The following is a 25,824-nucleotide window of genomic DNA, read 5'->3' as shown; positions in this document are numbered from 1 at the left end:
GCATCTGCGTCTCCAGTTTCATAGAGCATTGTCAAGGATACTTTCATTTCACAAACGCAGCTGCTCTGCACGAGTGAAAGTTGTCAACGAAAGTGATCTGGTTTGTCTTAGGTGATGATTATTGAACAACTCGTTCTTGCATGGATGCAATGTTTGTCTGTCGATGCTTTTCCGGAAGTCGATAATGATCGATCGTTTCGGTAATTTATGAAGTCTTAAGACGTGGAAGCGTATTTTAATGCGAAAATTATTGTCACGAGAGGTTGTGGTAATGACAAGAGTCTTGTTAATTGTATTAATGTGCTGTTTTAAGAGTCGTGTTAATTGCAATGGATGGAATGTTTTAATGATGGGGACAATTTAATTTAAATTTAGAAACTAAAGAGAGTTTTTTCAGAAGAAGGTGACTTGGAGTGTTTACTACAAACATGCTGAAGTGGTTCTTTGGTTCCGTGAATACTTTAATTGAAATTAATGAACTGGTAAAGAAAAAAGTTTTTATTGTATAAAAGATGTTGGGGTAGAAAATAAGAACACAATAAGAACACTGGCGTAAAGTGTTGGTAAAAAATGATATGTACAAAGATATAATACAGGAATGGGCCAACGATCGTCACGTCTTAACTGGCAGTTAATTCCTCGACGTCCGTGGCCGTATCATTTTCCTTAAGCTAATGTCACCGGGTGACAGGTGTCGAGGAGGGCGAATAGAGCCGTCATCAGCGCGTCGACCCAATTTGTCCCATTAGGCCCTCATATAGAATGCGTGTTCGTCCTGAAGTCGTACTTGAGGTCGTCTTCGATGTGTTCCGTAACCGGTTTGACGTCGTCGAATTGAGACCCGCCGTGGATTTGTCTGCTGGACAGAAAGCCGCCGACGCCGAGCAGCGATACCGGTCGGAACGGCTCCTCCAAACTCACTTCCTTCTCAAAGATTTTTTCAACGTCTGTTGCCTTCCAACCGCCCGTTAATTTACCAACGAAGAGCTTCGGTTTTTTCGGCGGTTTCGATACCAGGAACGGGGAGAATTTATCGTGGTCGACCAGCTTTATCGTTGCGTGCCTCGGCAGAATTAGCTGGTCGGCGGCGTCGAAGTGGACGCGGAGGCGGGGCGGCGGCGCCAGCTGATGGTACTGCCTTCACAACAAACTCAATTAGACACGACACCGTGCAAATATCACATCTTAAAAAAAATCCTTCGACGCTTTTGTCTTGATCTGGCATCGAACTCTCCCACAGTATCGCCGCTGCAACCGCTTCGACTCTCTTAATTCTCCCATTTCCGTTACCTACCCTACCCCTGGTGCATTCCTCCACATGATTTACGCCAAAAAAGAGACACGTGGGGGCTCCAGATTGGCAAGAATCGTCGGTACCCGCTTGATCTACCGTTGCAGTCTCTCGGTTTTTGGGTCAAATTCGATCGGATTTAGACAGAAGGAATTTTAAAACGAGACGTTTGAATAAAATGGACTGATGTGTTAAGCTAGCGGAAAAGTTAATTAGTTCTTGTGTGAAACTCTTCAGTCACTTGATAACACGAATTTCGAGCGGAACGTTTTATGATGGCAGTGACACCGAAATTTCACATAAAAGACTAGTCGGAGAGCTGGAACACATCGACTGTGTCAGACGGGCCAACGGTACAAATAAATTAATGTTGTTGAAGGTCGTGATGGTTCTTGTAGTGTAACATTTTAATAAAATGGTTTGTTTCGACGAATGCATGCAGTTAGTAGCACAAGACAGGTTCCACGAATTAATGTGACTTAACAGTAGAGTCGAAGAAATGTAATTATGAAGATCATGAGAAAAGGAAGAAGTGGACAAATAGAAACATGTAAAAGAATTAGGGAAAAAAGGTATCGAATGGTTGGTGCAATAGGTATAAATACCTACATATAAAAAATGATACAGAGTGCTCCAATAAAATTAAATCAATTGACATTATTGCCCTGGCATTTTACCCCGATTGGGCATCCAAAAAAAATTAAAGCAGTATTATTTTCTTTCGTCTTGCTAATATCCGGCTCGAAGGATCAAAGTGTTCGCGTTATCTAGAAGGACCAGATTTATTGCGATATTGTTTGCGGTTCGAAAATGAGTAGAAAATATTTTAGATCGTTGAAAAGTAAATAAATGTACCTAAGAGAAAGGACCGAAGGCGAGGAACAAAATTAAAGGACAATTTCTTTGGCAAAAAGTAAGTACGTGTTGTAGTCTCGTTATTCAATAGAAAATGAAAGGTTAAAGAACCAAACAAAACACTTATTAGATTTCTTCGGCGATTTCTCCAATAGGAGGTAAACAACAATTACCGAATAGAGAGCACCGAAAAAATGTGTGAATTGACGTTAACAGTCCAGAATTGAGTAACAGGCCATTTAAAATAATTTTTTGCAAGAATCGCTGGAAAAAGTGCAAGAGTAAAAAGTCAAGTGACGTTAGAGCTGTTAATCGCGCGAGAGAAATTCGTATCAATGATGAAACCATCACATCACCCATCCCGAAGAACTTTCTTTTAATGAGTGCCTCATTAAGTCAGTTGATTAAAGCGAAAGAGGAGCAGCTACCAATTACGACCATTTTTCTCCCGTTCGAAAATGCTCGCACGCCGCCTGACCCAGCGTCGAAATCTCTTGCTCGTTACAATACCTTTCCCGCTCGCCAGTAAGATTCTTCACTTTTCTAACGACTTTAATTGCTCCGGCCGGAACCAATCGACGAATGAAATAATTTACCACGACAATAACCGAAGAATTCGGGCAAAAAGCGTCGCCGATCGAGTAAAAGTCATTGCCAATAAAATGGAAAGTCGCTCCGGGCCCGTTGCACCACCGGAGTTGTGGCGGCGTGACTCCGGGAAAATTAGGCATTCGACACGGTGCCGATTCGGGGGCCGTTGACTCTTAATTGGCCAATTAAAGCGCTACACACTAATTAAGCACCTACCGGGAGAAGAGGGCGAGGGCGGGCGACGCCGCCACGGACGCCAACAGCAGCACCTGAAACGGCGGGAATCAGCGACGTCGGCACGGGGATGGCACCTACCTCGAAGCTAAGAAGACCCATGGTTGGACGGCACTGGCCGCTGCTCCTCTATCCCCTCGTTTATATCACCACAAAACGACGAAAGCTGGATTGGGCGCGATTAACGCAGCTCGTACCGGGCACCGCACAGGAATTGCGCGCTTTTGCAGGAATTGCAAAATCGCAGGAATTGTGGTGCAGGAATTATGCTTCGCAGGGATTGTACGGTGCGGCCGCGACACCGAATTTGCACCGACTGGAGAGACGGGAAAAATGAATTCCTGATTAGGAATCAGTTGTGCATCTTTTTTGATACGGTTTTACTTTCATCGGTAATTCCTGCTATTAGAAAGGAAAAGCGACGAGGGGACTACAATTCGGCGACATTGCACCATGATAAGAGGTGAACGGAACCGGAGTAATAACCAAGACGGAGAGAGACAGCTGGGAGAGCGGCGTTATTATTGATAATTTGTTCGTGGCGGCGTTGATTGGAATTAATCCATGGGCGGAGTAGTTGGAAAGTGAGGTCGAAAGAGTACCTCGAAGTACTATGAAGACGCCTTTTAAATCCGTCTGTTTTCAGCGAGCGTGACAGTGATGTGGTAAAATACTGGCAGTTTAGAAAGTACCGGTTTGGTACTATTTTCAACTGGAGGTTCTTGTCGCACAACAGAACTTTTGTTGTAATCTGAGAAACTATTTTTCTTTCAAACCAAAAGCAACTTGTTGGAACCAAGAAAAGAATTCTGCGTAGTAGTGGTACTTTTGTGTTTTTCTTTCAAATTGATTTAATTTTTTCGTTTCTTATTTATATTTTTTCCAAGATTTTTTTATGTAACTTGACTTTTTCACTTTGACTTTACTTCAATAGTACCAATAGAACGTACCTATTCTCTTACTTATTATTTCACACCCTTAAAGACTCAAGGAGAAAAGAAAAACCACAAGAAAGAAGAACTTCAAGTTTGCCAAAAATGTTGCACTGCTAACTAAGCCAAACACTGTAACCTAAAAGAATAGCTATTTTCAATACCAGTGAGTAAAGTAGTGCATTTCATCACGAGTTGGGCGTCTGAGCTGAAGGCGAGGAGCTCAACCGTACAAGTGATTAAATGCACATTTGCTCATACGTGTGGAATCTGATTTTTTCCATGATCATAAAAAAGAGTCGCGGAATCGAAATTTCGGGCAGTTAATTGTAGTGAGTCTAATTAAATCATCGGTTTCACCTGTTGCTTACCCCTTATTATGGCGCAAATCACTATTTCTTAATGTAAATAAATCAAAGAGACAAAAACATGACAAGATTAAAAAATGAGGTTATATTAACGTAAAGTGTACATTATCTATCTGCATCACTACTTTTCATAACTGTTAAAATCACTGAAACAATAATTTCTACAAAATTAACTCAACAGGGAACTCACAAAAACAGTTTTTCACAACAAAACGTGGATCAACAAAATTCGAAATAAAAGAGGTTATGTTGTTAGGCGTTGCGTGTTTGTGATTGGTTTACTGATTTTAGTTTAATCAGTGATACCAACACACAATGCATTTAACATGAATTTTTCCAGAAGTTTACCCCAAGCAATTTCACGTTTTTTCGTCAATTGAAATCTAAATAACAGGTTACAAATTTAAATAAGTCAAAAATAAGACAAGCTTTAATTACTAGTATCAGAAAGTATTTTAAAAACAGATTTAAGAAACTCTATCCACAAACTCTCAAAACATTCACTTTGCTCACTAGTGGGAAAATATTATTTCCTCACTAGTGATCCAATTGCCATCTTTGCTGACTATTTTCAGTGAGCAAAAACCACAAAAATCCAATAATCATGGGAAAAAAATTATAGCCAAGCTTCAGCACCATCCTTTCCAGCTAGTACATATTTGAAATATAGTTTTAACTTTGTAATACGTCACATTAAGAAACTAAATAAATGTAATTTAATTCATTCATTCTTTTATTTCTGTTTCTTACTACTCATATACTCATAATGAGTACTATCATGTGATTTTATTCGTCTGCTGTCTGTCAAATGTCGTTTTCTAGAAATTGAACTTAAATGTTGGAAGTAATGGAGAAAAATTTTGAGAATATTTCTTAGAATTATCAAAGCCATTTTCTTTGGTACTGAACTACTTGAGATCTAGGTACTTCGCTGGTACTAATAATTCTGCTTTGGATATGTAACTTATCACGTGACATTCCATCATTTGGGTGTATGTCTCTCTTAAAGTCTTGTAAAAACTTACTTGCTGGGGCGTCATTTTGATTGGTAGTACCTGAGTACCACAAAAAATAAATTATAATTTAACAGCATTGTTCAGGTACCAAGGTCAGTGTTATAACTCATTTTTTGGTACTAATAATCCCTCTTAGACAACACTAACTTAAGTACCAATCCTTAATTTTTTAAGGTTTTCAAGTTACTCAAATTTATTCGAAAATTATGTAAATGTTAAAATTAGTAGATTACTAACTTGACTACAATAACAAGGACGCGATGGTATTGACATTTCTAGTTTTCTAACCCTTCCTGGGTACTCCCTTCAGAGAGTTTTATTTAAAAATAAATATTTTGACAATAACAGTACCAAAGTTTTTTGAAAAGTAATAAACAGGTCGCACATAATTTTCAGTACCAATTTATTATGACTGTTTTCGTTTGCGGAACTTTATAAAATTTGCGAATGAATGTCCAAAAGTACTTTCTTACCTTTGTGAAATTTGAGAATTTACAGACCAATTTAAATATGAATCATTACTTTAATGATTGTTGCTTGTCTGTTGTTGTTTTTTGCGCAAGATTACTCACGCAGTCGTGACAGTGATTTTCTCTAAAGGAAGTAATTCAAAGTCAGGGTAAATAAACTCGGATTAACTTAAACCGACCTTAACCTTAACTGACCACCATTACTGACACTTTCACTAACATTTTTGCTATTAATTTGCATAGGCTCGATTAAACTAGACAGAACGAAATAAAATGTTTTGCCGAGAATTATACAAAACAAACGGCAAAAAATCAGGTGATCAAATTAGAAAAATTTTGTATTTAGGAAAATCGGCATTCCAAAAATGAAAAAGTACCAAAATTGAACGTGTAGGTACTACTTCATTTTTCTGAATTTGACAAAGTGTGATAAATTGAATAATTAGGAATTTTGCAGCGAGGAAGAATCCGGTGGGTGATTATTTTCGCATTACTTTTGAAAAAAGAAATAGTGGAGTACCGCGGGTACTGAAAATCAGTCCAAGAGAGTTTTTTTCTTTTAATTTGTGTTTGTTTGAACAGTTTGAAAAATTTCTTTTGGAAAGGAAGGATGTTAAAATGTTTTGAGTGTAACAAAACGAAAAAGAAACTGAATCCGCATTGATGGGGTTTGGAAATCATGGGAATTTCCATGTTAACGAGATCAGAAGCAATAATTAAAGCGCCGCCTATGCACAAACTCGATCCTTGTAGAAAGAGAGCACCGAATAGATTAGCCCGAGGTATGGTTGGATGCGTTTTTCTTCTACTTTCATGATTCCACCATTCAATATATCTTTTTCCTTTCATTTTGCCAACAAAATCGTAGCATATAAATAGCCTCTCGCCGACTCCTTAGACCATCACAAATCTCCCGGATTTAGTGCAGTGCATAACTCTCTAGTGTAAAATCTCATCTCAACCGTAGCCACACGCCAATGGCTTACCGTCTTGTGGTAACCCACCGCCCCCACTCACCCGCCCCCGTATTAACCGCCTCCTCGTTTACAGATAGCCTCCTTCGGGATTATTTCCTTGCTGGGCCTGTGCGACGCCGGCGGCCACGGCGGAGGGTAACCGCCCCCACTCCACACCACCAACCCCACTAACCCTGTCTGTTGCAGCGGCCACAAGAAAGTCATCATCCACGTGCCCTTCAAGGTGAAGACCATCCACCACACCCACACCATCGTCAAGCACGTGGGCGGCCACGGCGGCGGCGGCGGCGGAGGCGGCCATGAGTTCTACAAAGTGATCGGCTACTCCGGCGGCATCGACGACGGCGAGGTTGTCACCCACGGCCACGGCGGCGGCGGCGGCGGCGGCGGCCACGGCTGGCACGGAGGATTCAGCGGTGGATTCGGCGGCGGCCACGGCAGCTCCGAAGAGTCGCACTCGATCGGCGGCGGACACGGATACGAGTCTGCCAGCCAGAGCGGGGGCATCGGAGGCGGCCACGGCTACGCCATCAGCAGCGCCGGCGGCGGAAGCAGCGGCGGCGGCGGTGACGGCGGCCACGAAATCGGACACGAAATCGGACACGTAGCGTCGCTGAACTCGGGTGAAGGCGGGGACCTGGGTGGGCACGGCCTGAGCGGCTACGAGACCGCCAGCCAGGGCGGCGGCATCGGCGGCGGCCACGACTTCGGAGGGCACGACATGGGCGGCGGACACGACTTCGGCGGCGGATTCGGCGGCGGCTTCGGCGGCGGACACATCTCCAGCGAGGGGGTCAGCGCAGGGGGCGGCGACTTAGGAAACGGATACGAGACTTACGAAGGCGGAGACGGCGGTCAGCACGGCTACGATTAACTCACAACTGGAATCTTTCCTCTCCTTACAAATGTCTACTAGTCCTTTTAATCTTATTTTATTGTTGATTTTACACTGTTGTTATTGTTGTTTTTTTTTTGTAATAAAAAAAATTAAAATCGAAAAGTTGATTGATTGATTGGGTGAGACAAACGCACCGAATGCCCTAAAACAATTTATTTACTAACTATAACAAGTAAAAAACAAAATAAATACAACAAGAATTTCGCAACTCCAATTTTGGGGTTGGCAGCGTTAGCTAAAAAGTCAGCTTTTAGAAGGTACTCTTTCTTCCTTTGTATGAGAATAGTCACCTAGATAATCGAAAGTGGGACCGTCAGTCTTGTATCTATCGTAACTGTACTCGTCCGGACCACCATGGTCTAAACGGTACTTCTCTGACACAGGAGACGGGTCATAATCCACATCGTTGTGACCATAATCTTTGGCTTTTTGTGGCTCCTCGAACAAAGACCCAATCGGGTCTGGTTTGTTGTGAGCCAGATAAAAATTGACCGTGTTGAGATTCTTGAGGTACTCTAAATCATTCGTGGGGTACTGGTAGTGGTACTGCTTCGGCTTCTCCTCTTTCAAATCATCTTTAACCCTGGGAAGCTCCGCGTCTCTCTCCTTCTGAAACGGATCGTTCTTGGCATTGTAGTAGTCCACAAAATCCTCGTTCTTCTGGTGGTCGTGGTCCATGATCCCCGTGGGGTACTCGTACTGTCGGTCGTACCCGACCGCCTCGTCTTGGTACGGCAGCTTCTGCGTCACTTTGACCCGACTCTTCACTATGTACTTGTTGAAGGGACTGTCGCTTTGCGGATTGTCGACCGTCTCGGTTTCGTACTTCTCGGTGCGGAGGGTCTTCCAGCTCTTCTGGTAGCCTTTGTCGAAGACCGGCTGGAACTCGTAGGGGTTGTTGTTGTCGTACTGCTGCCCTTTGGTCTGCTTCTTGGGCGCTTTGTAGTCGTCGTAGAGGGCGTAGTTGGTGTGGTGGTGGATGAACTCCGGCACCCTGGAAATGTGAATGAGTCATGGTCGACTGAGAGTACTGTTGTTACTTTTGGCCGGTGGTACCGTCGACGAGCAGGCCCACGGCCAGCACACAAAACACTTGCAGAAGCATCGCGGATCAAAGGCACCTCATGGTTCGATCCCGCCGATTCTACTGTTTTTGGATTTGTCACCCGACGCGTTTTATACCGCAGATTCGTTCCTGCGATTGCGGTTACGTCAAACAAACAAAAACCGCCACAGTACGGCTTGAATAATCTTGCCGATTTGTCACCGTTTCCTAGTGCAACGCGAAAAAACTGCTTCCGGAGTTGAAAGAATCGATTTCTTGTCATCATTTCGACACTGGAATTTTTCGGGGTCCGATAAAAGAGTGGAATGCCGCGACGGCTTGACTATCGAAAGAGGAATTTTCGTCGGCGGTGTCAACAAACTCCCCGGGTTTCGCCCTAATTGGCTGTGTCTCAGCCCGACCGGAGATGGCCCTCTTGTATTGTTATAACATAATTAACGCACGAGGTCGTAAATTAGGACCATGATGGTTGGGTTCGTGACATCGGAGGATGTTGTCTGTTGGAAATTATTGCTTGTTGTTAGTTATGATGACTGGGGCGGGACGCGATACCAGCGGGCCTATGGGTTTCATGGTACCGTGAGTACCCAACAAGTGAGCAGGTCATGCAAGGGCTGCTGAACCGTGCACACCACAAGATCTAGACAACAAGATTGTGGGTGGTACCCGAGTACCACAACAAAGCCTTGCAAATAATTTTTGGCAAGAGCCCCAGAACCACCAGAAGAATTTTACATTTTCTCTTTTCTTTGGGAGTCTTAATTATTGTGAATAATTTTCTGCATAGCAAAGAACTTGACTTTCACTGCGTCAAAGAACCCCACGTGAGGAAGTAGCATCCGGATGAAAAAGGGAAAAGTTGTAGAAACTGTAACAATCATAGCATTAGCATTTTTGCCAGCATTGCGCTTGATAACTGACGAAACCGTTACATAAATCAGTTGCGTCAAGTACGGCTCGTTCCCAGATTGTCGAGAGTCACCCAAAAACTGATATCACGATATGACTTTTGCAATTAGCAAACCGCGGTACCACCGGTGCGTTTTTTGATTTTCGGAGGAAACTACCGAATCATCGGGCAATTTTTAATTGGGCTCAATTTGATGTTAATTTTAGCTGTTTTGCAAGTTAATGGATTCGGTTCCGGTACTGTCGTCAGCGGAACTTAACGATCTGGTGGGCAGAGTTATGTTATTGGCAGAACTAAAGGGGCTTGACTGATTGCATTTTTTACGCAATTAATAACCCAATTAGTTGTTGCGACATCAGGATTGGGTTACAAATGGAGTACCCGAAAAAAGTTGATGGATTGGGCTGTGACACAAGATAAATCGGCTTGACCACTCTTTGCGCGCGGTTGGTAATTGTTTCCCCCACTGGTGGCGCAGTGTCCCTCTTCTTCTGGTACCACCAGAAAATCAATGAACCATTAATGTACACATCTCCCTCCTTTCTTCGTTACATTCTTCCAACGAGCTTCTCTGCTTTGATCCAGATCTTTTTTTTCCAAATAAATCTAAACATTTAGGCGCAGGTGGTACCACTTGCCACCAAACCGCGCTGGTACCTTGCCACGTTTCAGGAAAAAAATGAGCCAGATTTTTTGACATTTTCTCTAAATTTTCAAAGAAAAAAAAATGGTTGATTTCTTCGGTAGTACCTATTATTTTCTGCCAAGCTGGCACTAGAAGGTACTCTTGTTACCATTTTTGCAAAATGTTCTTGGATGCCAACTTCTCTTGCAACATTCTAAACTGTTGTTCCTTTTCTTTTCTTTTATTTTTTTTTGCAGTTAGACCAAGAGTTGAAAAACTCACTTTACAATTTATTTCAAAATAATCTCAAAAAATTGAGGAAACGTGTTATTTAATTTAAAATATGTTATTTACAGTTTTAGAGTTGCAAAACACATCTAGGGAAATTTTTTGCCACTGTTTTCTTCATTCTATTTTAAGTAATCGAGAAGGTTTTAATTACTGAAGATTGCATTCCAAAGCTCAAAAGTTCTTATTTTTTTTTAAGCGGCCTCAGTCACGATCGTCAAAGCAAGACACATTTCAGCGACATTTCGATAATTTCGTCACCGCCTTTATGTCTGAAACCCGCTTTCCTTGACAGAGACCCGTCGCGTGACGCCTCCCCAGGTAAAATTAATTAATGCGGCTGTGCGTAGGTTACGTGCTTCTGGTCGACGTAACGCCGACCAAGGGCTGATGGTAGGGCGAGGTTAGGGCTGTCGAGCTTATAAAACCCACCCGCGGCGCCAGATTATTACATTCCTTCTTTGGTGTTTTCGGTGGTCAGGTGTGTTGGGGTGTTTACGATGTCCACACTGAACAGGATTCTGGTAAGTGATCTCGTCCCCTCCGTCCAAGAACTGCATTCTTCTACGTTCAGATCGTGCTCGGGGCCCTGGCGGCGCTCTCCTCGACGGCGTCGGCCTTCTTTCTCAACTGGGGCTCCTCCGGACAGGAAACGTGAGTACACATTTCTTAAACTAATAGAGTCACACTCAAAGTCTTCATCACTCGTTTTGTCTCGTTTTTGTCATGCTCAAATTCCTAAAAAATAAATTTTCAAATTTCCTCAAAAAAATTTTTTTGCGCAGTTCTAAACGGCAAAGCTGAATTCTGTCTTCTTTTTTTTGAAATTTGCTAACGACAAAACGTCTTTGTCTAAATCAACTGTCAACCAACTAAAAGTCTGTCTCTGGTCCAGGTTTCAAATTTTACCATGCTAAGAAATTTGCAGAAATCCTATTTTGGACACATTCCTCGAAAAGATTTTTTTTCTTCGTAAAAAAACAAAAAAAATATTTGGAAACTTAAGAACATTTTTTGAAAATTAACCGTTTTGGAACCGTCAATTTCTTTTCCTTCAATCGTTCAATAATTTGGAGTAGTACCAATATTCCAAAAACAAATTTGTTTTGAATACCAATATTTTTTTCCCTGGAATAGTGCTTCAAATAATTTTCCTTTTGCAAAAACTTCTCTCTCATATCTTGCGGAAGAAGAATTTGGTATTTTTTTCAAAATTAGAACTAGGAGTACCAAATCAAAAAAACCAACGAAAAATCCTCATTAGCAAATACAGGGTGTTATTGAAAGTTGTACAAATTTTTAACCACGGGCTACTGGCTTCATGCAGAACTCGGAAAAAATATCTAAAAAATTCTGTCAAAAAATAAAATGACTTTTTTTTTGAGCTACAATTTTTTTTAATTGCTTTTAGCCTTCTACGTTCTCAAAGGTAAAATTTCGGCACATTTTAAAAATACACCCTGTATATCATATTTTATAAAACGTACACCAATGCGGTTTCCTTGTTTTAAAGCATATTTCCAATAGGTTACTTCGCATTGGCATACATTTTATAAAACATGATATACAGGGTGTATTTTTAAAATATGCCGAAATTTTACCTACGAGGTTGTTTGACAACCTAGAAGACTAAAAGCAATAAAAAAAAATTGTAGCTCAAAAAATAAATTTTTAGATATTTTTTCCGAGTTCTACATGAAATCAGTAGCCCGTGGTTAAAATATCTGTACAACTTTCAATAACACCCTGTATTTTTTGAGATTTGAGTCCATTATATGTATCGTGGTACTAGAAAAAGTACCGGAACTTATAATTCAAAATTATCTTCTGTGAAAATCTAATAGAAACAGAGACGTTATTATTATTACAATAAATCTAATAGAGTACCTATTAGAAAAAAAAAATCTTTGGTTCTGAATTTGATGCATATCAATAGGTTTTTTTTAATGATTATCTTGTGGAAATTTGATGGTACTTATAATGTTGCAGAAGCCCCGCGTACCCGCAGTACTACTACCACCAGCGGGTGATCCAGGGCCCCGAGTCTTCACTCCCCGTGGCGGTACCGTCGATCCCGGTGCAAGTACCCCTCCAGGCCCAGCTCGCCCCCGCGGCCGTGCACAACGTCCAACTGGTCCCGTGCTTGTGTCCCGTTTCGCAGGACTTCGAGTACGATAAAGTCCCGCAGGAATATTATACAAATCAGCACAAGACTAACTGAGAGGAATTTGTAGCACTGACAACCCCCACAAGACTGATGCACGTTATTATTTTTTCTTAAGTTATATAAATATTATATTTTTATTATGTAGTAATTTAATTGATAATAAAATGATTGTTTATTGAATGGTGTCGTTTATGCGAACTGGTTTTTTAGTGTGTTGAGTTTTTAACGTAACACGTTCTTAACAGTACCGAAAATCCGGATTTAAGTAGGATTTTTCAGTGGAGGTCGGTATAAGTACTCGGTACTGGAGGAAATTGGGCATTAATGATGATTTGGGTCTGTTGTGTTTTGGTTTTGGTGAGCGTTGCTTCAGGACAAATTGTCCAAAATCGGAGGTAAATATTACATTTTTTTTTATTTACAATTCATACTATTTTATTTTTTTAAATCTAAGTCACCAATCAAATTTTCAATTCAGTGTTTCTTCTTCTAAATATCTTTCAAGTCGAATAAGAAGTAGAGCGGTTTTTCATTTTTTCCAACCATTTTTTCTGCATTGGAATTTAAACAACGATGATATTTTAGGAATCTTTTCTTGTCGAGTCACTTTACATATCAAAACACTTTAACAAGCTTAGAAATATTGCCTGATTACTTCCATTCTTGATACCTAAAATTAAAAAATATCTGAGTACATTTACTACATATATCAGGCGTTCAAATGAAAACCTGGGCTGAGCATAGGCGTTGAAAAAGTAAACCATTTGGAACAGTGTCAAGTTTGAATTTCCCGCCATTTAACACGCTTATGTTTAATCGGCGCATGATTGATTTTTTCTTTGATTTTTTAAAGATTTCTTCCTAATTTACAATTTTTTCATAACATTTTGCTTCGCGCTTCACAATATTTTTTTTTAAGAATTTTTTTTAAAAACTATTTCACTCAAATATTTCTTTGTCAGCTTTCTACAGTAAGTAACATAACGTAACAGTGAAGCAATGTAAACAATATCCACCTCCGTCCACTATCATTATTATTTTTATTATCCCCATTATTATTATCTTCATCAATATTATACGTTCGATCTTTTTTCAGGACTCTCCAGCTTTCCTCCGACTCCCTCCTCACTCCTCATGACCCGCCAACCCTCCAACCTCTCCACCCCCAGCCCGCCGCCCAAGACCGCCACTACAACTGGATCAAAAAACTGAAAAAACAAGAAAAACACAAATTCAAGAAGTTCAAGAAACACTTCAAGAAGTGCGGCGCCTTCTTTCCCTACAAGTTCAAATTCTTCAAGCGATTGGACGACGACGACCTTGACACCTTCCAGATTATAGTCCCATACGGGTACTCCGACGAGTACTACCCCCGGCCAGAGGAGGAGTCAAGCGAGATGATGAAACCACCCCCAGTAGCACACCAAGCCCCAAGACAAACCATCTACAGCGTGAAGTACACCTCCCAGAGTACTCCAAGTACTCCTCCCGAGGCACAATATGCTTATTTGCCGGTTTATTCCGCCAACTCCTGGCGGCCCAATGCTTTGGGTGAGAAGTACACCTCGGCCCCTCTCCAGAGTACTCCTCTCGAGACACAATATGGTTATTTCGGCAACTCCTGGCGCCCCAGTGGTTTGGGTGAAGCGGCATTGAGGAATGGCACGGTAGAGGGCGCTTCTAGGAGCAACCCAAGAAGCGGAATGGCGTAGAAGTGTCGGGTTTCGGGTGACCTAGTTCCTAGTTCTAGTGTGGCGACATGTTGTGTTAAATTGTTGTAATAAAGGTCTTTGACTGCGACGGTCGTGTCAGTTCGGTGCGACTCATCATGCGATATTTTGCACAACTTTCTAAATGCACATTCAAAAAATGCATAATTTAGAGGAAGTTAACGATCCATGAAAGTTTTAGGGAAACGACCACATTAATAATAATAAGCGATCGCGTTGCGCTCGGGAAATTCGTGTTCGATGCTAATTCCGTAGAAATTTTAATTGGAGTGATTAGCGACGACTTTCGGAACGCTCATCGCAATCAGAACCTCAGTCATTTGACGATGCTTTCTGTTTATTCATATTTCTGGCGGAAACGGCGCGCTCGAAGGTTTCACAACACTTCGATCGATTTTCTTTTGCAGTTGCTCCAATTCGTGATCGGCGTTGTGCAACGCCGCTTATTAAAAAAGGTAGAAGATGGTGCAAATCGCCCGTTCCGTCACGGGGTGTAACCATCGACTGTGATAAATTTAATTAGAAAATTGGTGAAAAAGCGATCTGCGGTCGGATTCCAGCTGAGCGTTTCATACAAATTCAAATGACATCAACCTTTCACATTTTCGACTGTTATTTAATGCAAATGAAGGAGCGATGGGGGCTATTATTGTCGCGCGAGACGGCCTGGATGACGTGCCGCTCCACACAACCTCCCCCGGCTCAATCGCTGTCGCGGTGCCTGATCTGGTGGTCTCAGATTTGAGTAATTAAGCGTCGAGTGATTCGAGAGAGGCTTCTATTTTGTCATACTTTTTTTGGTGTTTCGTTTTGAACCGTTTTGAAATTTTAATCCTACAGCTGAGTGAGTTTTCAATTTTAAATGACTTTTCTTCATTTTTTAAGAGAAGGGGGCGATGCTAGCCGAGCATAACAGATAAGAGACCCAGCACTAAAATTTTATTGTGCAGGAAAGATTTTCAGGTGCAATAGACGGTGAGAATAGATTTGCATAATGCTTGTAGAATGATTTACGTAAATTGCATTATTTAAAAATATTAAGTTTTGGAATATGTAACAAACTCGAGAAAAATTTCAACACTATTCAAGACATCTAGTTGAATCATTTTTTGAATGATTTAGATATTAGAAATGTTCTGAAAATTAAATGTAAAGATTATTTAAAAATCTGAAAACAAAATATTTTAATTAAGAACAATCAAAAATTTTTTTTTAAATACATATTTTAGAAACGTAAAATATTCTTTGAAGTGTTTTACCGAATATAACGGTGATGATTTGTTTGGAAGTCATATATTACAACTGGAAAGTTTAACTAAAATACAGGGTGTTATTGAAAGTTGTACAAATATTTTAACCACGAGCTACTGGCTTAATGTAGAACTCGGAAAAAATATCTAAAAAATTCAATGTCAAAAAATAAGATGACATTTATTTTTTGAGCTACAATTTATTTTAGTTGCTTTTGTCTTCTACGTTGTCAAACAACCTCGTAGGTAAAATTTTGGCACATTTTAAAAATACACCCTGTATATCATATTTTATAAAACGTACACCAATGCGGTTTCCTTGTTTTAAAGCATATTTCCTATAGGTTACTTCGCATTACAGTGGGAAGAACATAAAAAAATTGAAAAAAATTGTTTCCCCAGCTTCAATTAAAAGTTACAGGGTGTTAAAGTTGGAAAATTTTAACCAAAAATGTTCTTGAACAAAATTTTTTTTTTTCGAATTATTTTAGACAGAGTATTCATTCAATTGTAATAACATTCACTAATTAAATTATTTTTCTTTAGTCCATTTGATTTTTTAAAATCCGGAATTAAAATTTTTGTTACACAATTTTTGATTAAATCTTAGTCAATTAATCATGTACTTTTAAATGTCAACAAAAAAAAATCAAAACCTGGAAAAACAAGGAAAAACAAAAAAGCATGAGGAGAATATTTGTATTTTTTTTCACGTTCCTCTAACTCTACTCTATACGATTACAAGTATATAGTTGGTGCGATCGTTTTGATACACCCTGTATGTTAATTAGAAGATCTCATTTAAAAGTTATGTCGAATGAAATGAAAGAAAATTCCTTGAAAACTGGCTGTTTTATGTATACATCGATACAAACATAAAATTGGAGTGTCTGTCTATTATTTTGATATTTCTACAATTTTTTTAACCCTTCGAGTTATTTATGCAAGACATTTTAGCAGTTTTTAGAATTTTTGTCTGTTTCTTTCTATGAACACACTTAACCCAAAAATGAATAGACCTATTTTCCTCAAATAAAATTAATTAGAGAGGAAAAGTGTCTGATTGTGCTCTGCACTCGGTCTCATTATGCTATGGCCTCAAGGACCTGCGCATTAACAGTAAATCTGTCATAGGCAGAGGTGTTGGATTCTCTCATGGGCTGTGACCTTGAAAATATTTGCTCCAAGGCAGAGAGACGAGAGAGAGAGACGAGAGTAACGAATGACGATGTTTTTCGGTCGGTTTGTAGCGCCGACTTGAGACCGATAATTCGTCATTTGCGCAAATATGACTCATAGCCCATAAGAAAATCCAACACCTTTAATGAGCTCGTGTCGCTTATTTTTGTATCTAATATAGGCGGCGGCGGCGTCTGTCTTATATTTCTTTTATAATGCATTCATTTTTGTAATGACTAACTAACTGGAACTTTTTTTTTGTTAAATTTTTTTACAAAATAAATGAAAATTCGACAGTTGGCAATGATTTAAATTGTCATATTATTGTCTTATTGTCACTGCCAAAATGAACGAATTTCCAAAACGGAGTAAAGCATCAATAAGCAAGCAGCCGGAGCAGCTTTCAACAAAATAAAAGAAATTAGATAAAGGAAACGTAAATACGAAAAGTGCAAAATTGTAGAAGCAGTGGTGGATGTTTTTTCGGTAAATCCTAATCTAAAATAAAACTCTCACTAAGTGCTGTACAGTCTTCAGGCCCAGAAGTATGTACAAAATTTTAAATGAAGAACAAGAACAAGGCTTATGGGAAACTTTAGCATCCATGACATATCCCCAACTATTGTTAATTTGGTTGAAGATTCCGATTCGGACTTAGAAAACAGCGACGATGACGAGGATGAGTAGCAAAATGCAAAATTATTTCATTGTTACGTTCAACTGCCTTTTCGTATTTGTTTAGTGCAACTTTCGTTTTTTTTTTTTTTAAATAATTAAACAAATTTAATTTCACTATACTTTGATTGGGACCAGTTTTGACAGAACAAATGACGTGACCCATAACCTAACTTTTTAAAAGCCCAAATTCGCGGTAAAAAGATGTGTTCACAAGACAAAAGTTACTAAATTTAGTAACTCTAGTTCGTCATTACAAAAGTGAATTGATTATATATTTTAATCCTAATCATTTCAATTTTAGTCGTCTTTTTCAAATTTTAAACTAAGTGCAAATCAAAAAATATAAGTAAACTAGATTTTTTTTTTTTTGAAAGATAGGAATTCTTTTGAAATCATAGTTATTTTAGTCGGCTTGTTTAAAATGAAAAGATATAAATCTGAAGAACAACAAAGAAAATTAAGCGAGAATCTTCCCGTATATAATTTTATCTTTGAAAAGCAGAGGACATAATGTGCATTAAGACAAATAGACTTAACGAAAGATGTCGCATCGTTTTACTTTTTTTTTCGTTTGTTGTGTTTTTTCAATTTTCAAAGATGGATTTTTCTTGGTATAGTCGTGGAGAAAGTATAGTCTTCAACTTGGGTATAATGGCTATTATTCACTCGGACGATTCCACCACTCGCCTACGGCTCGTGTTGGAATTTTCATCCTCTTGAGTAATAGCCATCATTATACGCTCGTTGAAGAATGTACAATGCGCCGATAAAATAGTTGAATGGAGCGAAATCCATGAGCCATTTTCACAAAGAAGAATTAACCAAGGAATCAATAAAAATTCTTCGTACCCCGTTTTGTGATGATGATTTATTCTTTGTAAAAAAATTCAATTTCAACATTTTCTACCAGGATTTAACTCTCCAATACCACCATTTCTTTTTATTTTTAAACTACAAACTATTAAAATGTAACTTGATGGTTTCAAATTTCTCCTAGAGAGTTTTGATTTATTCAGTTTTAAAACATGAAAATCACATTGAACTAATCTGCAACTTTACAAGAATCCAACCATCATAATTCATCCTTTTTAATCGCCTCATTCATGACTCTGCGATCTTGTCCCATTTACTCGACAGCGCTCTCAACTCTTCACTTGTTCTGTTTCTCCTCGCCCACTTTTCTTCACTGCTCTCCACGTTTGATGCACCTAACCGGAGGAATCCGGAACCCGTTACTCCGTCACTACTATGTATACCCTGTTGGCGACAAATTGTTATAGGATCTATTTTTTTTTTATTTGCACAAACATGACTGTAAAGTCTGTTTTTTTTAATAAGTAATCAATTATCAAAGTGTTGTAAGTTTGACAGAAAATTCGAAACAGTGAATTTTATAAATCACGTTTGAAACATTGACTTTTGAAATTGTCACATATGCAACATAACCTCAATAATGATCTAGGGTGAAATTGAGATTGAACTGGACCAAATGTCAATGATTTTTAATACACAGTTTGCAGTTTGGTCTTTTTCTGTATTTTGACACTGACAATTGGTTATTAAAAAAAAACGGACTATAGTAAAGTACAGAGTGAGCAACAATAACTGTTACAGTTGGCAAAAAAAAATTTTACATAAAATTTTCAAGACTGTGAATTGTACCTATTTCGGTTTGTTTTATTGACAATATTGACACCTGGTATACATTTCAAATTTAAACGTCTTGGTTTTTGTAATCTTTTATTAATAAAATGGTTTTCTCGTTGGAACATGACATAAAAGTCACCAAAAATCACCAGAATTTATTGCCAACTCAATCAGTACTTGTTGCTCACACGGTATTAAATGGGTGTTCGTTTAAATTTATCCTCAAAGTGAGCGTTGAAGAGTCGCACCACAGATTACAGATCACGGATGAGCTGTTTAAATCTAACCTCACTTTTTGCGTTGTTTGTGGTTTTACTCTGCAGACTGACGAGACTCTGAGATAAATTTAAATACCCAATAGTGACTCAGATAAACTGTCGGAACTTTGGGAGAACATCAAGTTTCTAAAAACAGGGCAGTTTTGATTACAGTGTCCTGTACATTTTTAGGTGTATTTTTGGCTAAGATATCAATTTGGCTTCTGCTGCTTCCGCGCCGCAAAAACGGAGAATCTAATTATTGTTACCCTTCACTTCTCAAACGAATTCGCTCTGAAAAAATCGTTGCATAATTATCATAATCCGTTGTATTCGCTACACCCGAACCGTACATTCACCCATTGTGTATCAGATCAAATTGGAAAGGTAAACACCGTGTAAAAAATCATAAATTATTATACAGACCAGGTTGCATAATCTATCAATTGCAACAGGAAGTGCGGAAGCAATCTTCTTTTTATTCGAGAGCGCCACACACTTCCCCGTACAAATAAAAAACCAAAGACTAATGAAATGTGGTTGGCGGAACTGTTGCGTAACTCTCTTCGCACCTGTTACTGGTACAAAAGTGCGCAAACAAAGAGCCCCAACGGCTCTGACAGCTCGCTCAAAACTGTCACCCACTGCTACGGGGGCTGCGCCTGTGGTGGGCCCCAGCCGCCCCCGTCTCGCTGCCCCATCCAGACCGCAATTGGAGTGAGAGCGAGTTTCACCCGTGCTTTCCGCCTCTTGGAAATGGAGCGGCTCCCTATTACTATAAAAGCAATCCTTCTGCTAAGTCACTACCAACTCGACTATCGTCCCATACACTAGCACACCATGAAGATAATAGCTTGGGTAAGGTCATGGACGCCTCTATTATCTGATCTGATTATTTTTTTCCAGTTCATTTGGTGTTTTGTGGCGCTTTTTGCTAGAGCTAGAGCAGGCGGACATGGAGGGCACCACCACGTCAAGTTTATTATTCCATACCACGTGAAGACCATCAAGCACACCCACACCATCCACAAGACGATACACCACGGACATGGGGGTGGTGGTGGCGGCGGCGGCGGTGGTCACCACAGCCACGGGGGCGTCCCCAAAGGCTGGGACGACTGGCACTGAGTCGAGTCGCTCTGAACTAGTTGTTAAGGCTCATTTTACAAATACTTCTTGTGATAACCTTCGAAGAAGAGTACTGTAGATGGATCATCTCGCACAGATTTTCCGTATTGCTTACTTTTCTTTCACCTCTTTCTACTGTACTACCTGATAACGTTTTTGTTGAGTTTTCTTTTTGTATATATTTTTTACTAATTGTTGCATTGTTGTGTAGAACCCTGTTGTAGAAAAATAAAAATGAAAAACTCTGATGGGTGGCCTGATTTCACATTTATGCTCCAGCGGCAGCGCCTCAACTGGATTAATTTAATTTAAAAATAAATTAAAGCGAAACAGCGTTCATGAAAAAAAGTTGTGACTATTAAAATTTTTTCTTGCTTGATTGGCTAAGTTTGAAGAAATATAAATATACAGCAATAGAGTCATTAACAATTAAAATAAAAGACAGAAGAAGGGAACCTTGAAAAGACATAAAGAAAAATAATCAAAAGACCAAAATAAATAATAAAACAATTTTAAAGGAAACTAAACGATAACGAAACCTTGAATAAAAATAAACCATAAAACAAACTTTGAATCAAAGAAGGAGGAAAAAATAAGAAAAGAACGAAAAAAAACACAAAAATTTGGCTTAGTTGTTTTTTAATAGGATTACTTGTGCACCATTAGACACTTAGGTAGGACACTCAGTATATGTGTAAATGTTTTTTGTTTTTGTTTTTTGGTTTGTAATTGGGCGAAAAATTTTGTGAGATGTCAAAACAAACAAGTTTTTTTGTGGAAGAAGGCAAGGCAAAATGACAGAGGTTTGGGTGAAGAGGGAAAAACCAATGAGTAAAAGAAATAAATTAAAAGAAAATTAAGAGAAACTTTACAAAACCTAAAGCAATAAATCAGAGTTAATTGTAAAAAATTAAAAAGTATAAAGAGCAAAGAAAACTCTTATTTCGAATTTAATTCGAAATAAACGGAAGCGTTCACACAATTGGAATAAGTGGCAATCTATGTCATGGAACAATGACAACAAATAAGAAAGTAAAATTATTTAATATTGTTTGTGTAAAAAGAAAAAATGTGAAGACAATGTGGATGTTACATTAATTTGTAAATTGTGGTTATTATTATGTATAAAGTGGAATCGTATTCATCATGCGAAAAATTACTCGAAGAGAATTCCTTTCAAGATTATTCCTAATTTGCATGCAATTTATTTTTTTTAATCTTTTGTCTAAATCATCCAATAAAAAGTTAAGTTGAAGACATAAAAGTGCAATTAAACTGTTACATTTTTATTACCGTGGAATTCACGAAGTGATACACGAGTCATTTTCGTAGCTTTCATATTGTTTCAAGTAAATCCTTGTTTTTGACAAAATGAGTACCCAATCATTTAGTCCTTCATTATTGTTAATAGCAAAGGGTTCACGACTGCTCCCTGAGGCACACCCAGATTCATCTTGTGCAGAATTGTCACACTATCTTGGGCATTTTGGATATTTTAACAGATTTAAAAATTCTGCGGTGTAGTGAGCTCGCCTCACTTATTTCTGTTTCGTCGCTCTAGGCACTGTGTGCCCACCTCGCACCTTACATTTTTTACCTTGCAATCCCAAACGTCAGAACTAAATTTTTATTTAATTCGTAATTTCTTAAGTAATGTGAGTTGATCGTTAGTATCGAGTGTTCATTTAAATTTCCCCTCAAAGTTGGCGTTGAAGAGTCGATTGTGAACGGACCACTCGTCAGTCTGCATAATAAAAACACACACAACGCTAAAAGTGAGGTTAGATTTCAGCAGCTGATCCGTGATCTGTCATCCGTGGTGCATTCACAATCGACTCTTCAACGCCAACTTTGAGAAGAAATTTAAATGATCACCCGATGTAAAACTTTCTTCAATACTTTATCAAATTCAATACTTAAGTGGTCAAAGAAGAAATAAAAAAAGTGACAGTGTGTTCAGACACGATGAAAGTTCGAACAAGACTACAAAAAAAAAGAACTTTTGATGATTCTTATTAAATTAATTTTTTTACGTAGGTATCTCTTAAATTTTCACTAAACTAAATGCGCCATATTTTCTTTTTCTTTTGTTTTTACATATTTGTCCTTCCTGTTAATAATTTACTTTCTATATTAGGTAGGTACTTTTTTTTACTGAACAGCCGTAACTTTTACTACCGCTTCCATTGTAAAAATATTCTTGTTTCCGTTGGTGAATAATAATTGATTAATATCTACAGTCTGCATGTCTATCTTTTTTTTGTCCGGAACAAACTCGCTGCCCTCGCGCGTGTAACCTTCCCTTTCGTAAAAAAGTTCTACTTTACACACATAATACATCAATGACTCTCATTTAGGTACATGTAATTTTCCATCTCTTAGGCCTTTACTATGTGTCACTCGCCACATTATTACTTGACCACCTTTCGCACACGTCTCTTGCTCCAACACCCAAGACTATTTCGGTGCTATGAAACAATTTTGAGGAAAACTTCCAGCGCCCACCTCTTTCTCCGAAATTCCATCGCCCCCGGCTGATTTATTCCGGAATTTCCCCGAAAAATTTAAATTCGAACCTAATTGAAATTTTTCGACGGCCACTACCCCCAATTACTTATTAAGACTTCGCTCCGAAACCAGGTTACCGAAATAAATCACCACCAAAGGCGCCGATCTCGATTCCGGAATACCTAACCCACCATCACGTACCACCAGAATTATAACTTATCCTCCACGTTACCAGTGATACCGAACATATATCAAATATGCATATTACAAAGAACACACCAATTACTATCATTTTTCCCATATCGGCCTTCGTACGCGCCAGATTTACATAATCACTATTTATTATAATGTGTACGTATAAATGCTATCTAATTAACCGTGTCTAATTTATCTTTGCTTTATAATCATGGGAATGCTGGCCGAAAGGGCCGCCTCGAGCCGCAACGGCCCCCTCGACGCTCCGTCAAAATTCAAATCTGACAACTGACAGATGGACGCCGCCAAAACTTGACAACTTAACATCGTGACAGGTGACAAGTGCGGCGTTGCCGCTGTTCCTGACGTGACTCGGAGTGGAATTCCTGAAAATGAAACGCTTATTGAACAAACAAAACACACTCATATGTCTACCTAATTTACTTAATTGGACCACGAACAAGCCTAATCATATTTTTTAGTAGTAACAAACATCCCTGAGCTACAACGAATTAGAGATTAATCATAGAGTGAAAGAACAGACGTAGAAATGGGTTTTTTGTGTGTGCGTGAGCTAGGTCAGCACGTAGGTCCTACTCGATGAAGGCGGCGTGACCAAATCAATTTTTTTTATCAGAGCCAGTCGAAAATATGTCACTCAGACGTGACTCAATAAAGTTTGACCGTCGCTGGTTCTATGGTTGGCGCAAAGTGACGTTTGTGACAGGACCTGTCAGATGTCAAAGTGACCGACTGACACAATTAGATTGTGGGAATGCAGCGAGCATGGGGACGTAACGGTTCAGTTTCTGTGCTGTACAGGGTGTTGTTTTCCCAAGCGGGCCATTAATTACAAAAACCCACGTCTGTTCCCATCGGAGTCGTGTCGAGTGGGCAGCCCCCCGGAATTGTTAATGAAAGGCGCTCTCGCGCGGCAATTTCGAGATTTTTTTAAATTAATACACATGTCACACGGGGATAAGTGGCCAGCGTCAGGTTGCCTCGCCGGAGATTTCGTTTGGGATAAGAACGCCCCCGGCGATGCATCACCGAGGGATATTACTTCCCGATCCTATTATCATTCCATTCTGAATGGAAAAAACAAGCTATAAAGTGGCTATCGACAAGCCGCGGTCAACGACTTCCACAATTCCGGCCATTTACATGGCTCTTTACAGCCGGAGACATCTCAACCCTTTTAACGTGCCATAAATTTGTGTGCGCACCTAATTGGGCTTTTTACGGTGGGATAACGGTGACGGCTGTCAGCCCGATAAGAGGAGGTGGTCGTGAGCGGCTCCGCGTGGCTTCGGGAGATCCCAATTCTCGCAGGAATGCCTCGATCCGGTCAAGTTGCCGATCTGTCAAAACCCCTATTGCACTGACAGTTTCGCCAACTCAGCACTCCGCAATGCTGCCAACTGCAAATGTCTACAAAAAGTGGGGACAGATTTCGGTAAAAACGACTGTTTTAGCTCAAACAGGTTTAAAAAATCCCATCTCGGAGTGATAAATGTTGTGGTACTGCGTAATGTCCGACTGTTAAGACTGTTTAAAAAAGGATAAGGACAACCGGTTGATGGTCGCTTAGATCCGAGATTTCCTCATAAAATCGTGTGTCTAATAAAATTTAATGAAATACAAGGTTTGTCTTGGAGTTTTGTACGTTATGCCTTCATTTTCTCTTTTATTTTTAAGGCACTCGTTAATCTTTGGGCCTAACCCGAAAAACAAATAATTCCTTTTGTCGGCCTTGTCAAAAACACTTCAGCCTCATCATAAATCGATTGTCGACCGAAAATTGGATTATTTCTGCTGGTAATTGAGTTTTAAAACTGAAGCTGAAGACATTCGTTATTCTATTTTGAGAGAATAACTCATCGACCCGTCAGTCGCACCTTGATGGATGATCCCTCTGTTCACACAACACGATATACCTCACAGAGAACCATTTCCACATTGAAATGTAAAAAATGGTCAACCTGACGCGAGTCAGTGCCTTAAGCGCTACTCCTGACGCTTATGCAATCAACAATACACCCAAAATAAATAGACCGTCATACTTTGTACAAATATATTTAATTAACGGCCAACAAACCAGGTACACGAGACAACCAAACTCGTTGCATTTGTGCGATTTCCGCTTTGCGGCTGTTTCCCTCAGTCGTAATTGAACCTCCTGCCCCCGTCGAACCTGAAGCCGTACGCCGCCGCGTTCTTGGCGTCGACCAGGGCCGGGTTCCTGTACTTGTAGAAGCTGCCGTGGGAGTGCGCCGCCCTCGAGCTGCCCCCTTGCTCTCCCCTGGGGTAGAACGCCTCGAACGTCCCCTTGGGCGGGATCACCGAGCTCACTTCCGGGTCGGTCGGGTCGTAACCGACGGCTACCCCGGCCACAAACAGTACTGCCAACAGAACAAGCCGCATTTCGCGTCACGTGATCGAACAAAACGCAGTTAGGGTGTCTGGGTCGGTCGCGCGACTGAACGCGCGGCCCCGGCAACTTTCTCCGGTGATTGTGCAATCTGGGTGTGGCGCTGTTGGCGAACGTTTCGTTGAAAAAGTGC

The 25,824-nt window shown here is 39.8% G+C and overlaps 6 protein-coding genes across 6 annotated transcripts; 3 read left to right on the top strand and 3 right to left on the bottom strand.

Moving 5' to 3' along the window:
• Positions 1–483: 483 nt before the first annotated feature.
• On the bottom strand, positions 484–3,325 carry LOC138141607 (uncharacterized). The gene is made up of 3 exons (XM_069062343.1): positions 3,053–3,325; positions 2,954–3,006; positions 484–1,138 (listed from the first exon to the last, which is right to left on the bottom strand). Exons 1-3 carry the CDS (start codon positions 3,071–3,073, stop codon positions 754–756), a joined length of 459 nt encoding a protein of 152 aa, XP_068918444.1. The 5' UTR covers positions 3,074–3,325; the 3' UTR covers positions 484–753.
• Positions 3,326–6,389: 3,064 nt separating this feature from the next.
• Positions 6,390–7,734, top strand: LOC138130337 (uncharacterized). Its single transcript, XM_069046785.1, has 3 exons — positions 6,390–6,752; positions 6,808–6,869; positions 6,921–7,734. The coding sequence occupies exons 1-3, from the start codon at positions 6,735–6,737 to the stop codon at positions 7,606–7,608; spliced, it is 768 nt and encodes a 255-aa protein (XP_068902886.1). The 5' UTR covers positions 6,390–6,734; the 3' UTR covers positions 7,609–7,734.
• Positions 7,735–7,770: 36 nt separating this feature from the next.
• Positions 7,771–8,781, bottom strand: LOC138137440 (uncharacterized). The gene is made up of 3 exons (XM_069056824.1): positions 8,673–8,781; positions 7,923–8,626; positions 7,771–7,867 (listed from the first exon to the last, which is right to left on the bottom strand). Exons 1-3 carry the CDS (start codon positions 8,735–8,737, stop codon positions 7,785–7,787), a joined length of 852 nt encoding a protein of 283 aa, XP_068912925.1. The 5' UTR covers positions 8,738–8,781; the 3' UTR covers positions 7,771–7,784.
• A 2,070-nt stretch (positions 8,782–10,851) lies between these two features.
• LOC138141446 (uncharacterized) lies at positions 10,852–12,868 on the top strand. The gene is made up of 3 exons (XM_069062153.1): positions 10,852–11,045; positions 11,096–11,175; positions 12,511–12,868. The coding sequence occupies exons 1-3, from the start codon at positions 11,022–11,024 to the stop codon at positions 12,740–12,742; spliced, it is 336 nt and encodes a 111-aa protein (XP_068918254.1). The 5' UTR covers positions 10,852–11,021; the 3' UTR covers positions 12,743–12,868.
• A 144-nt stretch (positions 12,869–13,012) lies between these two features.
• Positions 13,013–14,600, top strand: LOC138141445 (uncharacterized). Its single transcript, XM_069062152.1, has 2 exons — positions 13,013–13,083; positions 13,785–14,600. Exons 1-2 carry the CDS (start codon positions 13,013–13,015, stop codon positions 14,398–14,400), a joined length of 687 nt encoding a protein of 228 aa, XP_068918253.1. The 3' UTR covers positions 14,401–14,600.
• A 10,720-nt stretch (positions 14,601–25,320) lies between these two features.
• Positions 25,321–25,824, bottom strand: LOC138134671 (uncharacterized). The gene has a single exon (XM_069053069.1). It carries the CDS (start codon positions 25,682–25,684, stop codon positions 25,421–25,423), a length of 264 nt encoding a protein of 87 aa, XP_068909170.1. The 5' UTR covers positions 25,685–25,824; the 3' UTR covers positions 25,321–25,420.

This window comes from Tenebrio molitor, chromosome 1 (genome assembly GCF_963966145.1).
Source record: "Tenebrio molitor chromosome 1, icTenMoli1.1, whole genome shotgun sequence".
Taxonomy (NCBI): Eukaryota; Metazoa; Arthropoda; class Insecta; order Coleoptera; family Tenebrionidae; genus Tenebrio; species Tenebrio molitor.
The sequence above is the reverse complement of the archived record's forward strand: the minus strand, read 5'-3'. Positions and strand labels throughout refer to the sequence as shown.

Excerpts from the sequence above, each read along its gene's own strand:
- LOC138141607 (XM_069062343.1), bottom strand. The coding sequence starts at position 3,073 with ATGGGTCTTCTTAGCTTCGAG. Across the intron at positions 3,007-3,052 it reads TGGGTCTTCTTAGCTTCGAG|GTGCTGCTGTTGGCGTCCGT; the intron begins GTAGGTGCCATC and ends CCGCCGTTTCAG. Across the intron at positions 1,139-2,953 it reads GCCCTCGCCCTCTTCTCCCG|GCAGTACCATCAGCTGGCGC; the intron begins GTAGGTGCTTAA and ends TTTGTTGTGAAG.
- LOC138130337 (XM_069046785.1), top strand. Across the intron at positions 6,870-6,920 it reads GCCGGCGGCCACGGCGGAGG|CGGCCACAAGAAAGTCATCA; the intron begins GTAACCGCCCCC and ends TGTCTGTTGCAG.
- LOC138137440 (XM_069056824.1), bottom strand. The coding sequence starts at position 8,737 with ATGCTTCTGCAAGTGTTTTGTGTGCTGGCCGTGGGCCTGCTCGTCGAC. Across the intron at positions 8,627-8,672 it reads GACGGTACCACCGGCCAAAA|GGTGCCGGAGTTCATCCACC; the intron begins GTAACAACAGTA and ends TCACATTTCCAG. Across the intron at positions 7,868-7,922 it reads TCCCACTTTCGATTATCTAG|CTAACGCTGCCAACCCCAAA; the intron begins GTGACTATTCTC and ends CTGACTTTTTAG.
- LOC138141446 (XM_069062153.1), top strand. The coding sequence starts at position 11,022 with ATGTCCACACTGAACAGGATTCTG. Across the intron at positions 11,046-11,095 it reads CCACACTGAACAGGATTCTG|ATCGTGCTCGGGGCCCTGGC; the intron begins GTAAGTGATCTC and ends TTCTACGTTCAG. Across the intron at positions 11,176-12,510 it reads GGCTCCTCCGGACAGGAAAC|AAGCCCCGCGTACCCGCAGT; the intron begins GTGAGTACACAT and ends ATAATGTTGCAG.
- LOC138141445 (XM_069062152.1), top strand. The coding sequence starts at position 13,013 with ATGATGATTTGGGTCTGTTGTGTTTTGGTTTTGGTGAGCGTTGCTTCA. Across the intron at positions 13,084-13,784 it reads CAAATTGTCCAAAATCGGAG|GACTCTCCAGCTTTCCTCCG; the intron begins GTAAATATTACA and ends ATCTTTTTTCAG.
- LOC138134671 (XM_069053069.1), bottom strand. The coding sequence starts at position 25,684 with ATGCGGCTTGTTCTGTTGGCAGTACTGTTTGTGGCCGGGGTAGCCGTC.